The sequence below is a fragment of the Anolis carolinensis genome, chromosome 2 (assembly GCF_035594765.1).
Source record: "Anolis carolinensis isolate JA03-04 chromosome 2, rAnoCar3.1.pri, whole genome shotgun sequence".
Taxonomy (NCBI): Eukaryota; Metazoa; Chordata; class Lepidosauria; order Squamata; family Dactyloidae; genus Anolis; species Anolis carolinensis.
The window spans coordinates 184,610,009-184,631,567 of NC_085842.1; the positions used below are offsets into that span (position 1 = coordinate 184,610,009).

A 21,559-nucleotide genomic window follows, 5' to 3' on the forward strand; every position below is an offset into this window, starting at 1 on the left:
GTTAAGAAGATGTGTAGATATGCCAGATGATTGGTTGGAGACTCCTTGTCGATGCTTTTGGCGTGATCCAAGGGGCGAGGTGTCATGGAGAAAAAGGGGATTTAAATGTGAACTTCACTGTATCTTGTGTGTGCAACTTTGTTTTTTTTTTTTCTTCTTGCAAAGGTGAATGTGAGGACTAATTTTTCCAGGGTTTTTTCCTCCTGACTGTCTCCCTCCTCTCTCTTAGAATAGCCTTACATCTGAATACAGTGAATCCTTGGTATCTGCTAGGGTATGATGCTCCCATTATATACAACAATATAAAATGTTAATGACATTGCGTTCTGTCCATAAAATCAAGATTTACTTTTTGGATTTGTGTGTGTGTGTGTATGTGTATGTGTAATATTTTAAAGCTGTGGCCTGTTGAATCCATGGATGCAGAATCTGTGGATATGGAGGGCTGATTGTTTAAACTGTTGTGTTGACTGGAAAGAGCTGACACTTTTCCAATTTTCCCACCTAGCTTTAGCTTTCCACCCAATAGTTCTGAATGTGAGAGTATAGTAAAGAAAGAGACTCCGATTCTGGATCATAAATGTGTGGCAGTAAGTGAGAATCTTACTGATGAAGAGATGAAGAAGGCTCCACAGCCAAGGAAAGGCCATTCTTCACTCATCAAGAGGCCATGCACACTGTTTTAAAAGGAGAAAAAAAACTATATACTTGTTTCCAAGGCTATTTTTATTCTTTAGCTGTGTGAAATTCTTATTTTGAAGAAATATAAAAGTATTGTACAACAGAGCTACAAAAATAAGAAATATGATTTCAATTAAGTTAAGACTATTGTTATTTTCAAGCTTTCATTCCTGCAATGTCAATATCTGGGTATCTTACCTCATCTGCTTTTGCTTAAAAAAGCTAGAAAAGATCTACTTCCCTGCAAAGTAAGGTCCCAAATCAACAGAACAAAAAAAAAAGCAAAAATCATATGCCCACATCAATGCCCAATCATACAATGAACCATTAATAATTTACTCATGTAAATCACACAGAAATACAGCCACATAGATTACAAACATCATTTAAATTAAAATATTTTATTCTGATTCAGTGAAAATGCACAAATTGGTTGAAAAGATGCAGTATACCTTTTCTTTATCCTTTTTAAAAAAAATGTTTACTGCATCAGAGAGGGTTTCATTTTTTAGTTTGTTGAGATTTGGCATGATTTACACTTATACCATTTAAATGTGGTACTGCTCTGTAGTAAAAATTTAAATAAATATAAATATGTAAAATAAATATTTTGTAAAAGAATACTACAAATGTGACGCAGGAACATGGGGAACATTGCTGTGGATTCTTAACGCCTTCTGCACAGACAACGGGAGCAACAGTTTTTTAAGGACACTGAAAAGGAAAATTGCAACTTTCAAAACGAGAAACAAATCTCGCTTCAACTTCCCGGAAACCTTCTGGAACAGAATTCCTTTTCCAGTTTGAAAGACTACGCTTTTACTGTGGTTGTAAAGATAACATTTCTCCTGCTAAGACCAGCTGCATCAGAATAAACAATCTGGAGAGCAATCCTATGGAGGGTGGAGATTCTGTAGAGGCACATTTCCCAAGTCCTGTTCAGTTTGCACTGGAAAAAGAAATGTATGAGTAGTTTCTCTCTCTCTCTCTCTCTCTCTCTCTCTCTCTCTCTCTCTCTCTCTCTCCCTCCCTCCCTCCCTCCCTCCCTCCCTCCCTTCCTTCCTTCCTTCCTTCCTTCCATCCATCCATCCATCCATCCATCCATCCATCCTAGTATCCTGCTGTCTTTTTTCAAACATTGCCCTACACTGATCTCAATGAGATCGCAAAAGAAATATACCAGTTTCGGAGATTACTTTGGCTCCTGCAGCTCTAAGTCACATTTCTAGCTTCACAAAAAAAGAAGCTAGAAATGGCATCTGAATAGTTTTCCCCAAAGGTATAATGAATTTCTACTGCTATAATGCAAGTCAACCCTTGTTCCAGAAACATCTAGACTTGTGGGTCTCTCTGCAGCATATGATGGCACTCTTACCCATCTGTGAGCCATTATCCTTTGGGCTGACATTTGTAGCTGGTATTTTCCAAGGTCAACTCTCACTTTTTTGAAATATTTGGGAGATTAATATTTGAAGCGCTATACTTCAGCCATTTGCCTTTGTATTGCTGGATCCCGAATATTTAAACCTCTCTTTCCTTTAACAACCAATCATCCTTGCATCTGCTTTAAATGTACAATGTGGCTGCGAATGGAAACAACATATGCTACAGCAAGAAGGGTCTTCCTTGAACTCCTGAAGGTGCTTGCCCATCTGAATGCTTTGCAGTCAATATTTTTTAAAACAATTATATGCAGTAAAGTTGCATGAATGTCATCAATACACAGTATATTTACTTCTGGGACCATAATGACACTTGTGCCAACTTGAGCTACTTTATGCTCCACTTTTCTTCATAGGAGTTGTCTTTTGCTTACTCCTTTCTTCTGTAATTTAAAGCTGTGCGCAGGTTACGCAGCCTTCTTCCTTGGATTCCAACCTGGAATCCACTTCCTGAGTCAGACAGGCAGAGTTCAAGGCACTTTGGGTGACGCTGGATCTTTCAAAGAGGCTTCCCACTGCTCTTTATCAATCCTTCCAGTCACCTAGGTGAGGACAGGCCTGTTCCACAGCCCTGTGTGTGTAATGAAATACGACATCTTCGCCTTTCAAACAGCATCTCCAGGGGAAATCTGTCCATCAGAGTCCTGTATGTAGTAAGGCAAGAATAGTCTTTCCTGGCAGCAGATTTGCATAGCATGGAAGGTGTGCAGAAGGAGGTAAGGGAAACGTGATGTAAAGTAAAGCACAAAATCATCTGGGACAGAACCCAGCGTCTCCTGGACCTCTGGGGGAAGTTCTCTATAGTGGTGTTTCTGGAAGAAGAAGAGGAGACCAACAGAGTCATATGTTTGCAATAAGCTCACATTTTAATGCAGCATTTTGCAAGAATCACCCTTCAGTTTACTAAACCATGGCCTCTAGGACAGAACTTCTTGAACTTTTTTTTCCACCTGATAAATTTGTATGTGACCCTAGGTATATAGGTATATAAAATAAGTATAAAATCCAACATTAATTATAATAAATCAGCATTTACTAGGCTTGCTGAACAGGCTGATTTTTCTCTTTGCGGAGGACAGCTGAAGCATTTTCTGCAGAGAACGCTAGACAAACTACATCTTGTGTCTAACAGATTTGTGTAACTGGATGGAGTTCAGAAACCTTTTCTTCTTGCCAAATTTTTTGTGACCCCAAAAGTGAGCTGAGGGACCCCCTTTAGGTCAGGACCCACAGTTTAAGAAGCAGTGTTTCAGAGGATCTCAAACAAGTGATAGGATTCTTGAAAGAGACCACACACCCCTCTTATCCCTAACATAATATTCTGCAGCATTCTCTTCTCTGGCATTAGCACATCCAATACTGGGAGACCTGTGTAGTGGACAGATTGGGCAAAGCAGGATCAAGGTCCAAAGGATGCCTGATGCACATGAAGATGTAGGAATTTCACACCAAATCTGAGGTAGGGCTAATGAATTTATCTCCAGTTGCTCCCAATGGGGGAGAAAACAGTGTAAAAGAAAAGAAGTGGGAGGAGAATGGTTCTCTGCCTTGTGGTTATGCTCTGGATATGTTGGATGCTCCAAACCACTGTCTTTCCAATGCTACATGCAGGATTGTGCTTGTTGCTGTGTCTTTACAGCAGATGATAAGTTGTAGGACATGTATGAATGGGTCTCCTGGTATTTCTATTTTGACTTGAAAACAGCAATGGGAGGAGAAACACTGGAAGAAGAGTCATTCAATTCTCTTTCCCACAACCCTCATGCCATTTCCTTAATCAAAATTATATCCCTGAAGTTACTGTTTATCTTGCTCAAAAAGAACAAAGGCCTGTTTTATGTTTTCTCTGATGCAGCAAATAACAGCTGGACGTTCACAAGTTCTAAGTCAACAAAAAGTGCACATGACAAAGAACTCGATGAATCTTTCAGTACTGCTGGTTTGATGGAGTTCAAGGGATCTCAAGATGCATTTAATTTAAAACATGAAAGGATCCTATACTTCATCTGTTGTACAACTTATCTGCTTTGGCTCAACACACCCCAATTTAAATTGTTTTAAAAACTGCCACACATGAAAGGTCACATTTGTTCTGAGAATGCAGTGGGTCAGTAGAAAAACAGTTTACCTGAACACATGAGAAGGAAGAAGTTGCTATCTTTCTCATCTTAAAAGATGCTTCCAAAGGCACCTACCTTGTTTCTCATTGCCCGCAAGAGATCTCTAACTGACCCTCCTTTATAGGATCGGAATTTTCGAAGATCTGCAAAAAGACATTAGAATAACTGGAGTTACATACAAATCAACCCCAAAAGGACCATAGCACTATGTAACAAAATTTGAATAATTTTCTGTTCCTTATTTGAAAGTGTTAGGTAAAGGTAAAGGTTTCCCCTGACGTTAAGTCCAGTCATAAAGATACAGTAGTCCTATTACTAACTAATATACAAAATAAAACAATGGTAACAGACAAATTATAATCCTTACAGGCACATGAGTAATACACAAATACAAGCTGTTTATAGTATTACATCAAACATTATATTCATGTTTGTATGTTTTTTCAGTAACAAATAAATCTGTTAAATAACTGAGTACAACACTTTAAATTCCAGTATTGTCCCATGTAGATTTAGCATTTTATAGCCCACAGTTTCAAGGTCTGGCTGGTAGCTGCCTGGGGGAATCCTTATTTAGGAGGTGTTACCTAACACCTCCCAACAAATGCTAATCAATGCTAATCAAGGTGGCCAATTGCAACAGTCACATGTACTTCAAGCAGACAAGAGTTCTTTCCCCCACCCAGGACATTCCACAGATATATAACCTCACTTACTTAGTTTCCAACAGACCCCTTAACCATGGAGGATGCCTGCCATAGATATGGGCAAAACATCAGGAGAGAATGCTTCTGGAACATGGCCAGACAGCCCGGAAGACTCATAACAACCTATGCCTTCTCTCTCTTCTCCCTCCCTCTTCTCCTGCCTCATACCCAGTATGGCAAGGACAACACAGGAGAGAAAGACAAAGAGAGAGAGAAGGAAAAGAAGAGGAAAGATAAGAAGAGGAAAGAAGAAAATTGAAAAGGAAGAAGGAAGGAGAAAAAGAAGGCAGTGAAAGAGTTCAGCAGGACCCTCACCTGAGTATAAGCCAAAGGGGAACTTTTTCAGCCTTAAAAAAAGGCTGAAAAACTCGGTTTATACTCGGGTATATACGGTAGGTGTTATCCTTCAGAAATTTTGTTTTTGTGCCTGCCACAAACTATACTAAATTGGTTGAGACTCGATGAGATATTAATTGAAAAACTATTAAAAATGTGCTGCAGGATGTCCCACAAAAACAAAGTTTTGGCAATTTAATAAACTTTTCCCATGTTTTTATGATAGAACCAATTAGAAAATGACATTTATAACCCAGGAACAAAAATTGTGTTACATAGTGTAATTACTCTACTGTTTCCTCTTGGGAGTCCAGACGCCCGAAAAAAACAGAAAAAGTTGGGTCTATTTTTCCAAAGGTGATTGTCTAATTACAGAAGAATGTCAATCTGCATAACCATTATACATGAAGGCATGAATCAGATTGGGTATCCCAGTTAGAGTAGACCCACTGAATAAATTGTTGAATGGTGAAAAAACACAAATGTGAACCTCTATCAATTCTGTGGGTTTGTTCTGCTTTGGATCACCAACATAATTTACAAATTATTCCAATTAATTCCCTTTCAAGGTAATATGATAGTACTTTACCTGTCTGTAGAGGGACAGTGATGTGCTCTCTCCAGTCCATGTTCACCACAGCTCTTCCTCCTCTTTCCAGCTCCTTGACAATTGGACCATCTAATGTCTCTTTTTCAATTCGGTCACTCACATCCTGCAATTGACATTATGTAGTTGCCCACATTATGTTTGGCAGCAGGTTTATGTTAGATAAATAAAGGAATCTCTTTCTGCTGTAGCACTAATAGGTTCAGGAAAGCTGCTGCTCTTTTTCCTGGAGCCCAGAGCATATCTAACTCAAGATATCCCTCCTTCAGGAGGGATACCTAGTAGCCTCACTAGAGTTGGTGTCACCTTTTGCGATATCTCATGGGGTCATCCCCTGGTCTCCCTCCTGTACCAGGCCATAATACAATATTGTAGATTGCCAGAAAACTACTCAAAATCCAACAGCTTTACTGATACAGCTATGGACTATGAATAAAGTTCTTGTCTGAAGCACAAACACATAACATGATTCAAAAGGGAAATCAACATACGTTTTAGCCTTACAAATCTACTGCTACAGCACATATAAGCTGGGCTGTGAAAAGGACAGGTTGCTCACCTGTAACCATGTTTCTTCGAGTGTACTCTGTGAATTCACACTAATGGAGAAGCTGCGCCTGCGCAGGTTCCGACGGAAACTCTTCCAAGCTGAAGTTCAAATTTTTGGCGGTAACCACGCCCCCCTTCCCAAGGGGCATATAAGGCAGCCCCAGGCGCCCGCTCTCCAGTTCCTACGCCGCCAAGGCAACGAGAAAGGGAGAGGTTTGCCAGAGGGGAAGGAAGGGCGGGTTTGTGTGAATTCACAGAGTACACTCGAAGAAACATGGTTACAGGTGAGCAACCTGTCCTTTTTCTTCGTGTACTCTGTGAATGCACACTAATGGAGACTAACACGCTAAGGTCCCGGATGGTGGGACAAGGCAAACTCGACAATCAGTGAATGTCCAAACACATGTTTATTAGGACATAGAAAAAATAACCGTCCCAAGGGACCAGTGCAATAAATTGTCCGAAAGGACCAGTGCAATGCAACATGAGCATCATAGAAGAAGAACATAACATGGAAGGAATTTTTCAATAAACATGATAGAGAAAAATACACAATTGCGTAGTGCATATAAACGCTCTCCCAGGGGGAGAGGGACAAACACATCTTGGTCTTTGGCATATCCGCCAGGGCCAACGAGGCGGTACAAAGCAACAGAGCAACTGCTCAATACAATCATGGGAAAAAAACATATCCCTAGAGGTAGGTATGGGGAAAAAACCCCGTCCAACTTGAAGGAGAGGTATAGAGAGTCACCTGTGGGTGAATATGAAGAGAAAAAACGTCTGAGAGTCAGGAGAGGCAAGATGAGAGTACTGATCTTGCAAAGGCCGAGTCTTTAAGGGCCTTACTGTCCAGCCTGTAGTGAGAGACAAACGTGAGAGGGTTTGACCAGATAGCCGCTTTACATATGGAGTCAAGCGGAATACCCCTAAGGAAGGCGGTCGACGCCGAGAGGCCCCTAGTCGACCTCGGGCGGATGGAAGGAGGGGGAGGTCGCTTGGCTAGTTCATAGGCCAACTCAATGGCCTGAGCGATCCAGTGGGACAGTCTTTGGGAAGAGATGGGATTACCCAACTTGTCCTGGGCATAGGCGACAAAGAGTCTTTGTGACTTACGAATGTCCTTAGTACGGTCCCTGTAGAAAAGAAGTGCTCTCCGAACGTCGAGAAGGTGCAGTTTTTGCTCGAGAGGAGAGGAGGGGTTAGAGAAGAAAGCTGGTAAGACAATGTCCTGGTTGAGGTGGAAGGCTGACACCACCTTAGGAAGAAAGGTAATGTCCGGGCGAAGAACAGCGCGGTCATGGTGGAAACGAAGATAAGGCTCGTCGACTCTGAGGGCAGCGAGCTCGGATGGCCGTCGTGCCGACGTGATCGCCACCAGAAAGGCCAACTTCCAGGAGAGCAGGCGTAGATCGGTCGAGGCAAGCGGTTCGAAGGGAGCAGAAGACAGTTGAGAAAGTACAAGTTCGAGGCTCCAGCCCGGCGTAGGTGGTAGCGACGGCGGGCAGATGTTATTGTAGCCCCGGAGAAAGGTTTTGATCAGGTGGTGAGAAAAAAGAGATGGCTGGCCGTGGCGCTGAAAGGACCAGGAAAGAGCTGCGAGATAAGCTTTTATAGAGGCAAGAGAAAGTTTCTTCTCGACGAGAGTCATGAGAAAGTCGAGGACCACCGATACCGAGGTCGGGAAGGTGTCGACGTTACGGGATCGAAGGAAGGCATGAAAGCGAGAGAGTTTGTAGGAATAAGCCTTGGTAGTAGACGGCTTATGGGCTGCCCACAGGACGTCTTGCAGATTCTGCGGAAGAGAGGCTAGGTAAGAATCCTCCATGCAGTGAGATGAAGGGAAGAAAGGTCCGGGTGAAGAATTTTGCCGTCCTCCCGTGAGAGAAGGTGCGGCGAGAGAGGCAGAGGGTGAAACGATCCTCTGGAGAGGCGAAGAAGGGCTGGATACCACGGTTGGCGGGGCCAGGCCGGAGCTATGAGAATCGCCGTGACCGAGATCGAGAGAAGTTTTTCGAGAACTTTCGGTATGAGGGGAATCGGTGGAAAAAGATAAAGCATCTCCGCCGACCAGTCCAGAAGAAAGGCATCCCCTAGGCAGCCGGGGAAAGAGTTCGGGGGGAGCCTCGCTCCGTAGCGGGGTAGCTGAGCGTTGTGGGGAGACGCGAAGAGATCCAGAGTAGGGCGCCCCCAGAGGCGGAACAGACCGTCGAGGACCTCGGGATTGAGCTTCCATTCGTGAGAGGAAGAAGTCATCCTGCTGAGGGCATCCGCTAAACCGTTTTGGGCGCCCGGTAGGTGGATTGCAGAGATCTGTACGCCGTGGGCTATGCACCAAATCCAGAGACGAGAGGAGAGGAGCATCAGTTTCCTCGAACCCGTACCACCCTGTTTGTTGATGTAGAATACTGCTACTAGATTGTCCGATTGAATGAGGATGGACTTGTGGCGGATGAGGGGGGAGAATGCTTTTAGGGCTTTGAGAATGGCGAGAAGTTCGAGGAAGTTTATGTGGTTGGCCCTCTCTGACGGGGACCAAAGATTTTGAACCGTTAGACCGTTCATGTGGGCTCCCCAAGCGTAGGTGGAGGAGTCTGTGGTTATGGTTAGCGATGGCGGGGCTGGATGGAAAGGAAGGCCCTTGCACACGTTTTGGTGAGACATCCACCATGAGAGAGACTGGCGGACGGACGACGGTACCGACAGGTATCTGGAGTTGTGGTGGTGGAACGGTTTGAAAGTGTCTATAAACCACCTTTGCAGGGTCCGAAGGCGCAGCCTGGCAAACGGGGTCGTGAGAACCGTGGAGGCCATGTGGCCTAGAAGGACCTGAATGACACGGGCTCTGACCCTCCGGGCAGATCGACAAAGGGCGATATGGTGGCGGAGAGCCAGGAATCTGTCGAACGGAAGTGACACAGTCTCTGCGACGGAGTCGAAGAGGGCCCCGATGAACCGGATTCGGGTTGACGGGGAGAGATTTGACTTCTCGGAATTGAGTTGGAGGCCGAGAGATTTTAGAAGACGCAGCGTGAAAGAGACGTGATTTTGGAGAAGAACCGGGTCGGGCCCGACGAGAAGCCAGTCGTCCAGATAAGGAAAGACCGTGATGCCATGTAGCCTGAGGTGGGCCGCTACGGCGGCGACAACCTTGGTGAAGACCCTCGGGGCCGTGACGAGACCGAAGGGCAAAACGGTAAACTGGTAGGTTTGGTCGAGAACTTTGAAGCATAGGAACCGTCTGTGCGCCTCTCGTATTGCCACGTGGAAGTAGGCGTCTCGTAAGTCTATGGAGGCAAAGTAGTCTCCCCGCTGCAGCATCGGGAGGATAGAGGCAATAGAGACCATCCTGAATTTGGAGGGGCGAATGAATATATTGAGTGCCCTTAAGTCCAGAATCGGGCGTAGCCCGCCTCCTCTTTTCGGGACTGTAAAGTATCTGGAGAAGAAACTTAAAGGGTCCAGTTCGGGAGGGGAGGGACGGATAGCGCCTTTGGCCAGTAGCGCTTCGACTTCGGCCAGTATCTCTGGGGAAGGGTTTGAGTGGAGAACGTGACCTGTAGGAGGGAGGTCCATGAACTCTAAGGCGTAGCCGTCTTGGACAATGCGGAGAACCCATGCATCTGAAGTAATAGAGTCCCATTGATTGTAGAAAGGGGCTAGTCGGTCTGCAAAGACACCGAAGGGACGAGGCAGCGTGGGCTCTACAACGGTAGCGGGCGAGGAGCTTTGGCAGGGGTTGGCGTCAGGTACGCCGATTAGGCTGCGGAGGAGCAGGGGTGGATCGACCGCGTTGCTTTTGCGGATGAGGTCCCCGGCGAGGTTGGTGATGGGCTTGATTGTTCGAGCCCGAAGGCCGCCTGAAAGAATGGTGTCTGAAAGATTGCGGCGGGAAACGGCGGGAACGGTGCGGGAACCAGCGAGTGCGCTGAGGTTGAGGTTGGTCGCCACATTTAGACGCAAGAATTTTAAAGTCATGATTAGACTTGAGTTTGTCATCGGTACCGGCGTGAAACAGTCCGAGCGCGTCAAAGGGAAGGTCCTCAATGACCTGTCTGGAAGATGAGGAGAGACCTGAAGACCTCAGCCAGGCGTGGCGGCGAATGGAAATCGCGTGGGCAATCATTTTACCCGCAGTATCACCTGTATGCTTCGCCATTTGTATTTGGTGGTGAGCGAGCGAGTCTGCCTCCTGTTGGAGGGTAGTGAGGACGGAGCGGTCTTCGTCCGACATCTTAGCGAAGAAGGGCTGCGCCTTCTCCCAGATAATTTGTTGGTAGGCACCCATGCAGGCTCCATAATTCGCCATGCGGCAAAGCAAAAGGGCTCCGGAATAAAGTTTTCGACCCACGGCGTCGAAGCGCTTCCCCTCTCTGTCGGCCGGAGTATTCGACTGACGACCTGAGGATTGAGAGGCCTTAACGACCAGGGAGTTAGGGTCGGGATGGTGTTTGAGCCACTCCAGGGTATCATCGTCGGTACGGTACCAAGTCTCGATCCTCTTCGAGGTCGGAGGAATGGAGGAAGGGTTTTTCCAGGAGGCCTGGATAACGTCCAACAGATAAGGCAGAAAGGGGAGTAGCGTGGCCGGCGGAGCTTGGGCCTGCACCCTTTTGAAGACTGGGTCAGACACTGCTTTGGAGGTTTGCTTGATCTCCAAACCCAGGGCGTCGGCCATCCTGACCATTTGTTCAGCGAAAGCACGAACATTGTCAGTAGGAGAAGGCGGGTCCGCCTCATACGCGTCGTGGGGAGGAGAGAGGTCGAGACCGAGAGAGACCACCGAGGCCGAGAGGACAGAGTCTGGGCGGTCGACATCAACATCTTCCTCCTCAGCCCCTTGGGGGGACTGAGGGGGAGAAGACAGCACAGTCTCGGGAGGAGGCAAGGCCTCGCGGGAAGAGAGGGCCGGAGGCCGAAGGTCCTTAGAGGCCGAGGCCTGGGCTGCCCGAGCCAGGCGAGCCGTTTGTCTGCCACGCTCCGGTGTCGAGGTGGGAGGGAAGAGCTGTTGGCGCGACGAGCGAGGCGGCGCAAGGGGCTCCGGCACCGGCACCCTGACCACCGTTTGGGTAGAGTGGTGGGGTGAGTCCTGCAGCTCCCCATCAGACAGGGGGTGCAATGGAGACTGAGAAACATCTCTAGGCCTCTGGGCTGGTACAATAGGAGAAGACCTTCTCGAGGAAGTTGTCGAGGAAGATGGCGGGTCTTTCTTTGAGGAGGCCGAGGAGGAGGAGCGCTGAGTTAGCCGTTTCTTCGCCGGCGGTTGCTTGGATGCAACCCTCAAGGACTTGCCAGGTGTGGGAGGAACCACAGCTGAGTCGGATTGCGCTCGACGAGACTCCTCGTGAGCCCTTTTAAAGGCTATTTTGATAGCAGAGGAGGACGGAGGGGAACCGATACGAGAGCGGATCGAGGTCACCGAAGCCAGAGAGCTCGACGTCGAGGAAGGTCCCACCTTTCCGGAGCGGGTCGACACGGTCGCCGTCGTCACAGTACACGGTGGTTTGACCGGTTTAGCGACCCTGGAGGTCTTGGACGCTCTGGACGAGACCGAGGAAGCCTTGGCTGCCGGAGGCTTAGTTGGTGGTGCCGACATAGTTCTCAAAGCTGAGGACGCCGACGTACCCGACGTCGACGGAGTCGGTTCTGGCGCGAGAGATTTTTCGTAGAGCGCCGCTCTAAGCCTAGCGGCTCTGTTCTTTCTGGCCTGAGCCGTGAGAGCTAGGCAAAAACGGCAGGTACTGACCACATGAGCCTCGCCAAGACAGAAGAGGCACTTGGCGTGGCCGTCCGAGTCAGGAATTTTAGCAGCACACTGCGTGCAACGCTTGAAACGAGTAGTAGACATGCGAAGAGTCCGAAGTGAACCTTGCGGCGGAAAAAAAGGAACTGGAGAGCGGGCGCCTGGGGCTGCCTTATATGCCCCTTGGGAAGGGGGGCGTGGTTACCGCCAAAAATTTGAACTTCAGCTTGGAAGAGTTTCCGTCGGAACCTGCGCAGGCGCAGCTTCTCCATTAGTGTGCATTCACAGAGTACACGAAGAAAAAACATTTTGTGGTGATATCTAGTTACATGGGTATATATATTAAATGTTTAATATGTATTAATTTTAATTCAATTTATTTTAAGCTTAATGTTTTGTATGTATTCAAGGCATTGAATAATTGCCATATGTAAGCCGCCTTGAGTCCCCTTCGGGGTAGAGAAGGTCGGGGAATAATTGGGTTAATATATCATACTAAAACGCAGCACAAAAATCTTATAGTCATCTTAGTCTTATCCCCTCTAATGTTGTCATCTAGTGTGGTTCGCATCCCCACTCACATTGCTTTAGAGACACCACTGGGGATATCCAGTTTGGGAAATAAATACGGTAGGTGCACAGGTTTCCAGAGAACTGTTCCACAATAAGAGAAAGCAGAATATGCTGCGCTTGCTTCTCTCTCTCCATATCTCCCCCTCCCCCCACTTCCCCCATAGCTGTGCACCAATCTCTTGTTGTTATGTCCCTTCATGTTAACTCCAACTTACAATAACTTGACAAGATTTGTTCAGAGAGAGTTTGCCTTTCCCTTGCTCTGAGACTGAGAGAGTGCAAATTGCCCAAGGTCACCCAGTGGGCTTCCAGGTCTGAACAGGGATTAGAACCTAGTCCAAGACACTATCACCATTACATACTGCCCCTCTCTCTCAGTCTCTCTCTCTCATGGGAAGGCCAAAGACAAAGAGGTATACATTAAGAGGTATGAGTAGGTAGTCCTCCAGAAACACTAAGGCCAGCAATGCTGCAACCCTTTTTGGCACAGATCTCATCACTCAAAGACTGCCAGTGAAGGAAAGGAAAGTAATGCTGGTCTATGGTTTGCCTTCCGGAAGCAGCTTTTTTGCTACTTCTTCCAGGAAATGACTAAAGTTGCAGTTCTGCTTCTTTGAGTCCCATATTGGGGGAGAAAGGCAGGAATATAACTGATACAAATAGAATCCTCTGCTCAAGGATGTTGAAACAAGTGTGTATGTGTATGGTTCTGTCAGTCCTTTCCTCTGAAAGATAACCTACAGCATCCGGTATTTATTAATGGGTCTCCCATCCAAATACTAATCCAGTTTGACCATGCTTAGCATCCAAGATCGGACAAGATCTGGTACTTTTAGGGTATTCAGGCCCCTGAAATAAATACAGATGGCTTATTGTCTAGATTGATAAGAAAATTAAAATTTACTGAAGCAGGTAACATTTTGCCATGGAAAGAAGAAAAAATTCACCATAGATCAGTGGTTCTCAACGTGTGGGTCCCCAGATGATTTGACCTTCCACTTCCAGAAATCATAAACTGTCTGGGATTTCTGGGAGTTGTAGGACAAAACACCTGGGGACCCACAGATTGAAAACCACTGCCATAGATCATCCAAATTAACCTATGAAAACAAATTATCAATTTTATATAATTTATTGTGTGACCTTTACAACTCATATCCAGCCACATTGATCTGGCTTCTGGGATTGCTGGAGGCATAATTCATAAATTAATCCTAATGTTTAAGCGGCTACAAGCATTGTTTAAACATTGGAACCTGAATTCTTTGCAAAATGTCAGACCCTGTATTTTGTGTCCTTGTCTGTAATTATTACTAAACAGTGATTTGAAATTCAACCATGACTTTTCAAATGTAAAGAAGGCAAGAACAGAACAGACACCAACAACAAACATTTCTTTATTTGTACCCTCTAATGGGCATAGAATTGTAAACTGCTATTATTTCTCATATTGAATTGTACCTACAGCATGTAAAATGGCAAGCAGAAGGAGAAAAAAATGGTAATGACTGACCTGAAAAAACTGCAGCTGTTTCTCTAAACTCCAGAAAAATGGATGCTTTAGCACACAGTTAGCTGAAGGCCGTTTTTGAGGATCCATATTTATCATTTGCTCTATTAAATCATGCGCAACTATGTCCTCTGTGAAGGGAAGAAGAAAACAAAAATGTTTACACGAAGCCTATGGACGCATGTGCATTTGTCAAGTTGCTTTTGAGTAAGCCTAATGGCTGGCTTTTTCAGACCCTCATGCAAAAACCACAAACCAAGACCTGTTTGAGTTTGAATTCTGTGGATTGTTATCCCAAGATTGTTTATCCCTCAACTCCTAAAAATGTGTGCTCTTCAAGTTTGTGTCTTTATTACTTCTCTTGTTACAAATGCACAGAAGACTGCTTTAAAGACTTCTATGCAGAGGACATAAGAACAAGGACAGCCAGTGAAGGTTGGGCAAAAGCAGGGATGTATAGCCACCAATAATCAACTGTAGTATATATCTGTTTGCTTACCGTGTTTTTCTCGATTTAGGAAATCCAGGCTGTAGGCCCCGAGCAAAATGTTGGCTTGCCGCTGCAGGGATTTGCCAAATGGATGGCTGCCTTCAGATATCACATAATAGAAGACACACCCAGCTGAAAAAATATCTACTGTATGGGTCTATGAAGAGAAGCAGAAGAAACAGAAAGACAATCTGGTGTCACAACTTTAATATACCTGGTGTGTATGAAAAAGATAAGGTTCAAGAAGCAAGAACACATTTCACCAATGTGAGTTTATTTGTATTTCTTCAAAACAGATCTAGAAAAAATAAAAGCAAAAAACCTTTCAGCACAAAGCCTGCATTATATATCCTTGGTGGCAAATGTAAAATAGTTAACAAAATGTTAGAACCTATTTTAATTTCAGATGTTTTTAAGATATTGGGCAGTGTTTATCACCAATGCAATTAACTGACTCACATACTTGGACAAACAAAATAGTATTTTGCTATTTCTATGTTAATGTTTATTCCTTGGCGCGCGGTTTGCTGTTGGTTGATGTATTTTATGTTTCTCACTGTATTTGTTTGGGCTTTTGCCCCATGTAAGCCGCCCCGAGTCCCTTCGGGGAGATGGAGGCAGGGTATATGAATAAAGATTATTATTATTTTATTATTATTAGTAGTATTTGTCACTCTGTCTGTTTTTTTTTAAATGATGGTTGGGATACGTTTATAAATATAGTGTCAACTCAGGAAAATGGATACTGTTTCAATAACACCAGTTGAAGTCTGTACCTGAACATGAAGGAAAGGCATGTAATTTAAACCAAACTGAAATATTTTACTGAACTGTGAAAAACCAGTTGGCAGAACTGACCAGAATCCATCCATGGCCCACAGATTTACACCAATGCTATCATATTCATGCTTAAGGCCCAAACAAACTTAATTTTCTCCTCTTTCATTTTCATAATACACTGACCACGTAACTCTTTCCAACTTTGCCTTGATACAAAATGCATTAATTATTTCAATTTCTTGGGATCTGAATAAGCTCCAAGCTAGTTTAAAAGAAACTGGATTACAAAAAAAAACCCTTCTGAACTCAGTAGCAAACACTGCATTTTCAGTATTATTCTTATTCTTATTATTATATTTATATACAATACTGTTTTTTTCTCTTAAAGAGACTCATAGCAGTGAACAGCAGGAAAAACAATAGATTACAATTTAAAACCTATGATTATGAACATTAAAATAAAATTGATTTGAAGAGGGGACCTTCCCTAACTTTGCAAGATAGATCCTTTGCAATCTACTATTATAAAGCAAAGAGTTCCCATATTTATATCAATGCAGGACCTCCCAGGGCACTTACTATTTTTATCTAAAGAAAGAAGGAGCTGCTTAAATCAGGGGCTTTCTTCAGTCTGTACCCCAAATAAAACCCCTAGAGGTTGCAAATAGTGGACAATCTGCCAGGTGCACTTACTGGATTATCTTTGCAGTCCTCACTTAGTATCTCTGGCGCAATCCAGCCTTCAGTGCCTGGTACTCCAGACCGACGGCTGAAGCTGTGTCTGCCCACTGCGAGCTTCTTGCACAGACCAAAATCAGAAATCATGGCTTTGACTTTGCCATGGGCATTAGGCATCGAAATAAGGATGTTGTGGGGTTTCAGATCTCTGTGGACTAAAAGAAAGGCTCTAAATTGCAAAGCTATCTTGCTGTTTGAATGTACGTGTGTATCTCAGACTGAATAAACTTGCTATCACAGACATGTTTGGTGACATATATTGTTCTGATTTCTAGTCTACAAATTTGTTTGTGCACATGTATACATCTAAGGGAAAATAAACAACACTACATGATACAATGGATGCAGCATCCAGAACGATATATTCTGGCTCCTTAATTTCATTCGTTGTCTTTGGTATTCTCCCAGATATCCAGCTGATGATATGACGTTATAATAGCAGTACAATACAGGCTGTACTCGAGTTACAAACATCCGACTTACAAATGATTTCTAGTTAAGAATAGAGGTGAGACAACAGGAAGTGAGAGAAATCTATCCCTCGGAAGGGAAATTCACTCCTGGAAGAGTTATCCTAGGGAAAAGGTGTTTCCACTGAAGCTTTATTTCCAATCCTTGTTTCCACAACAAGTCAGTTTTCAAAATCCAATTATCACAGGGACAGAAAGTGGGGTGAAATCTTTTGAACAGGGGCACAGACAGCAAAATAAACACCACAGGAGTGTTAATAATAATAACAAATAATAACTTTAGTTTTATATTCCTCCACCATCTCCCCGAAGGGACTCGGGGCAGCTTACAAGTGGGACCAAACCCAGTACAACAAAGTTTACAAACTAAAAACACAATTAAAAACGTAATACATAATACACATATAACAATCAGATTAAGCAATTAAAAACAATATAAAACAACCATTAATATGAATCAAAACAAACATCAATAAGCGTTCCCTATGCTATCCAAAGTTTGTGTGTGTGTGTGTGTGTGTGTGTGGCTGGAGTTACAATTAAGAATTGTACCTGTTCCAACATAAGAACAAACCTACAGAACCTATATTGTTTATAACTCTGGGAGTGCCTGTAGTTGATGCTTAATTTGATTTTAATTCCCTGAGTTTTTACACTTCAATTGGGTGCACATACACTCCACATCAGAGAATATGACCCATAATTAAACCTAAGCAGGAGCAATTAAAACAACTATATGTCCTTCCCTATTTCCCCCTGCGTTTACTTTCATCTTATTATTCCCCCTGTGTGGATTTTCAGTTCTAAGCTCATTGTGCTAGTGGCCTGTTCTCTTGTATTTTGTGAAGTATCACGGTCACTGGTGGTATGAAATAAATAAATATGGAAGGAAAATTCTAAAAATACTTCATATTCTGCCCATTCCCATTTCAATATGGGTTTCCTAGAGCACAGCTTCTTAAACGGACCCCAAATGGGGCCCCCTTACTCAATTTTAGGATCATGACAAATTTGGCAACAGTAAAAAAAAAAATCTGAATGCCACCTAGTGGTTGTTTTAGACATTTACACAAATCAACCAGCAATATGCAGTGTTTACAGTGGGCTCTGCAGAAAATGCTTCAGCTATACTTCATAAAAAGGATAATCTGTTTAGCAAGCCTTGCAAATGCCAACTTATTATCATTAAACATTTGATTTTTATACTTATTTTAGATACCTGGGGTCATGTAAAACAAAAACAAAACAAAACAAAACAGGAAGCCCTGTGCTAGATGCCCATTAAATAGTAAGCTGTAATGTAAGTTTCCTGACTTGAGAACATAATTTATTTCACTTGTCTATTTGGAATGGGCTGTGCTTTGATTTATGGAAGGCTATCATGAAATACACCACTCCTTCATCCCACCAGGCAGCACAGAATGATTGTAAACAGAGACCTAGATCTGAGATGGCAAATCTTATATATAAGAAATCACATCTGGATTAAGCTGGTCTTGGTCCAGATCTCATCTTAATTCTTTGGATGACTTTGGAAAAGTCCTTTAAAGATTGTTGGCTCCCCAAGATATTCACTGAAGGTAAAGATTGCCACCTCCACACTTCTAAGAACTATATCCAAAATGTTATCATTCTCTTTGAAAAATTAAACTATCACAAAAGATACTACAAAAAATGGTTTCTTACCAATATGGAGGGAATGGAGATAAGCGAGGCCAGACATTGTCTGTTGCAAGAGGATGATTGGTTGTAAACCATGGCGAGTAAAGTCCTTTTGTTCCACATACTAGAATACACAGGAGAAAAAACGCAATGTGAATTCCCAGCCGTAATGGTAGGCACAGACTCTTGGGAATCAAGCCCAATTGAACACAATGGGATATACTCCTGAGGGTGAACTCAGGTACAGAAGTGGGTTACATAGCTTGGAAGCTACTACCTGTGTTCTAGATATGTTCTTAGTGGCATAAAATTGTGAATACAGACCTAACTTAGAACGAAAACTGCCTATTCTACCTTAGGGTGGTTACAATGCCATTTCCTGTGCTTACAGAAAATACTGTCCCAATCATCTCTTTGTGGGTCAACAGAAGTCACTGGTGTCACAAGGAGAGGTGGGTAATAAAATTATTATTAATACTAATAGTAATATCATATTTGTTGTAAATCTGTTGTTTTTGTGACAACCCCCCCCCCCAAACCCATTACATTTCCTTTGCAGCTGTAATCGTGATGGTAAAAGCTCCTTTAACAGAAACATTTCTGTTTTCCCCCTGTGCCATGTTGTAAGTTAAAGTGCTTGTCTTAACAGAAGGATATCCCCAAATTTCACTAACGAAACAGAAGGGAATATGCATCCCCGTGGGTTGGCAGGGAACAATTTGCTGATGCCCAAAGTGGAAGTTTTAGATGCTCCTGCCACAAACATTAGTAAAATAAAGTATAAAAAATAAATGACACAGGGCCCATTTTTTGAAATTATCAGGGCTTGTCTTTTGAATAGTTGAGCGGTTGTGGAGCTAATTGAGGTGTAAGTGGAAGCCACAGTCTACCTCTTGTAAAGTGGCCGCACAGAGCTCTAGCGCTATGTATTGGAACTGCCGGTCCTTTTCTGTGCAGAAATAGCGGATCACATTGGGATGCTCATCGGATTCTCGCAAGAGCTGCACCTCCCGGTCAGCAAAACTGAAACATTCAGGGAGAATTCTTTTCACAGCAACATCTCGGCTGTCAAACGTCCCCCTGTAGATATTTCATCACAAACATCCACACACAAAAAATTAACACAAGTTCAATTCTTCCCCCAGTAATCATTTATCACTCAACCAAATTAACACTGTATTTTACATGACTTTAGAAGAAAGACATTGCACTACGGATTATTTTTGGACTACAGTTTGCCAGTAGGCCTTTTCTGGGATTTCGAGTTCAATGTTTTCAAGATCTCCTGTGGCTCGAGCTGTGCTCCTTCCTAGAATCAGAGGACCTAAAAATGATGATACACATGCTGGTAACCTCAAGGTTGAACCTGCAAGGCACATTACATTGGGCTACCTCTGGACCAAGTTCGGAAACTCCAATTTGTTCAAAACACAGCAGCCAGTTTGGTTCTAGGAACATCCAGGAGTAAGTATATCATCCCTATACGAAAAATGCTCCAGTGGTTGCCAATTAGTTTCCAGAAGTACAAAGTGTTGATTTCAACCTTTAAAGCCCTACATGAGTGGGACCATGTTACCTATAGGATCACCTTCTCCCACACAATATGCCCCTTAAGACACTGAGGTCTTCTGGGGGGTGGCTACTCCAACTAACAAGAACCTGACTGGCAACTGTAACTCAGATGACCTTTCCATTAGCCACCCCACGACTGTGGAATGACCTGCAGGAAAAGATCTAACAGTTAAATTAGCTGCTGAATTTAAGGGACAATTCAGTCAATTTTAGCTTGTGAATTTTATCTGCATTTATCAGTGATTTTTAACTTTTCTTTTAACTGTGTATCTTGTTACATGTGTTTTAATAGTGTTTTATTTCTTGTTTTAACAATATTGTACATTTATAATAAAAATAAATATAATATAATAATAAATGTATTATTATTATTATTATTATTATTATTATCATTACGCAATTGTTATAGATAACATTTGTGGAGGAACTCAGAGAACTGCATGGGAAGAGGGGATTTACAGAAATTGCCACTACTTTTTTCTGCAGCAGGAGTTCTGTGCTGGTTGAGATGGCCCCTCCATCATTCCACTAGAGTATCTATCCACTTTAAATCCAGTTGCTGCCTCCTGCAGAATTCTGGTGTTTGTAATTTAGGTAGGGGGCTTTAAACTGCTCAGGTAGAGAGGTCCTGGCCCTCACTGAACTACAAACCACAGCATTCTGCAGAAGGGAGACAGCCACAGGATTTAAAGTGGATACTCTAGTACAGGCATGGGAAAACTCCGAAGCTTTAGGTGCTCTTACTGTCTATTACAGGGAAAACCAGCTGATTCCTAATCCATCTAAAACACAGACATCTTAAGAACAGCCAACCAACTCGAGTTCTGAGGATTACCTGGGAAGGAATCCCACTGGAGCATTGCAGCATACCAAAATACTTGGGAGTTACTCTGCACTGTGCTATGATTTACAAGAAGCACTGCTTGACCATCAGCAAAAGGTAGGTGGAAATAATATCATACAAAAGCTGACTGGCACAACCTGGGGATCACAACCAGACACATCTGCCCTTGTGCTTTGCTATTCTGCTGCTGAATACGCATGCACAGTGTGGAATACATCTCAAAACAATTGATGTGGCTCTTAATGCCGCATCATCACAGGATGTCTGTGCCCCACACCACTGGAGAAATTATACTGTTTAGCCAGCACTGCACCACCTGACATCCACTGGGAAGTAGCAGCCAGCAATGAAATGACCAAGGCATTGACATCTCCGGCCCATCCCCTGTTCGGGTATTAGCCAGCACACCAACACCTTAAATCAAGAAATAGCTTTCTAAGATCTACAGAGATACTCGCAGGAACACCTCAGCAAGCTAGAGTCCAAAAGTGGCAGGCTAAAACCAGTGGATGATACCAGATGAGAAACTCCCTCCTGGGCACACAGATGACTGGGTGACTTGGAAGGTGCTGAACAAACTGCGCTCTGGCACCACGAGATGCAAAGCCAACCTTAAGAAATGGGGCTACAAAGTGGAGTCCACAACATGCGAATGTGGAGAAGAGCAAACGACAGACCACCTATTATAATGCAGTTTAAGCCCTGCCACATGCACAATGGAGGACCTTCTTATAG

At 43.7% G+C, this 21,559-nt stretch overlaps 1 protein-coding gene across 2 annotated transcripts in view; it reads right to left on the reverse strand.

Annotated features, from left to right (window-relative positions):
- Positions 1-708: 708 nt before the first annotated feature.
- ern1 (endoplasmic reticulum to nucleus signaling 1) overlaps positions 709-21,559 on the reverse strand; it is a 94,062-nt gene continuing 73,211 nt past the window's right edge. The window contains exons 15-23 of one of the 2 annotated variants that reach the window (XR_010003136.1): positions 19,299-19,488; positions 18,433-18,532; positions 16,232-16,431; positions 14,768-14,915; positions 14,272-14,399; positions 5,876-5,999; positions 4,319-4,386; positions 2,057-2,935; positions 709-1,630 (exon numbers count right to left, since the gene is read on the reverse strand). Coding sequence is in view for 1 of the 2 variants with exons in the window: in XM_008118362.3 (XP_008116569.1) it covers positions 2,729-2,935; positions 4,319-4,386; positions 5,876-5,999; positions 14,272-14,399; positions 14,768-14,915; positions 16,232-16,431; positions 18,433-18,532; positions 19,299-19,488 (1,165 nt within the window). In the remaining variant the exon portion in view is untranslated. Of the gene's footprint in view, positions 2,936-4,318; positions 4,387-5,875; positions 6,000-14,271; positions 14,400-14,767; positions 14,916-16,231; positions 16,432-18,432; positions 18,533-19,298; positions 19,489-21,559 lie in introns of both variants that reach the window. The other variant, XM_008118362.3, reaches the window with a different exon arrangement.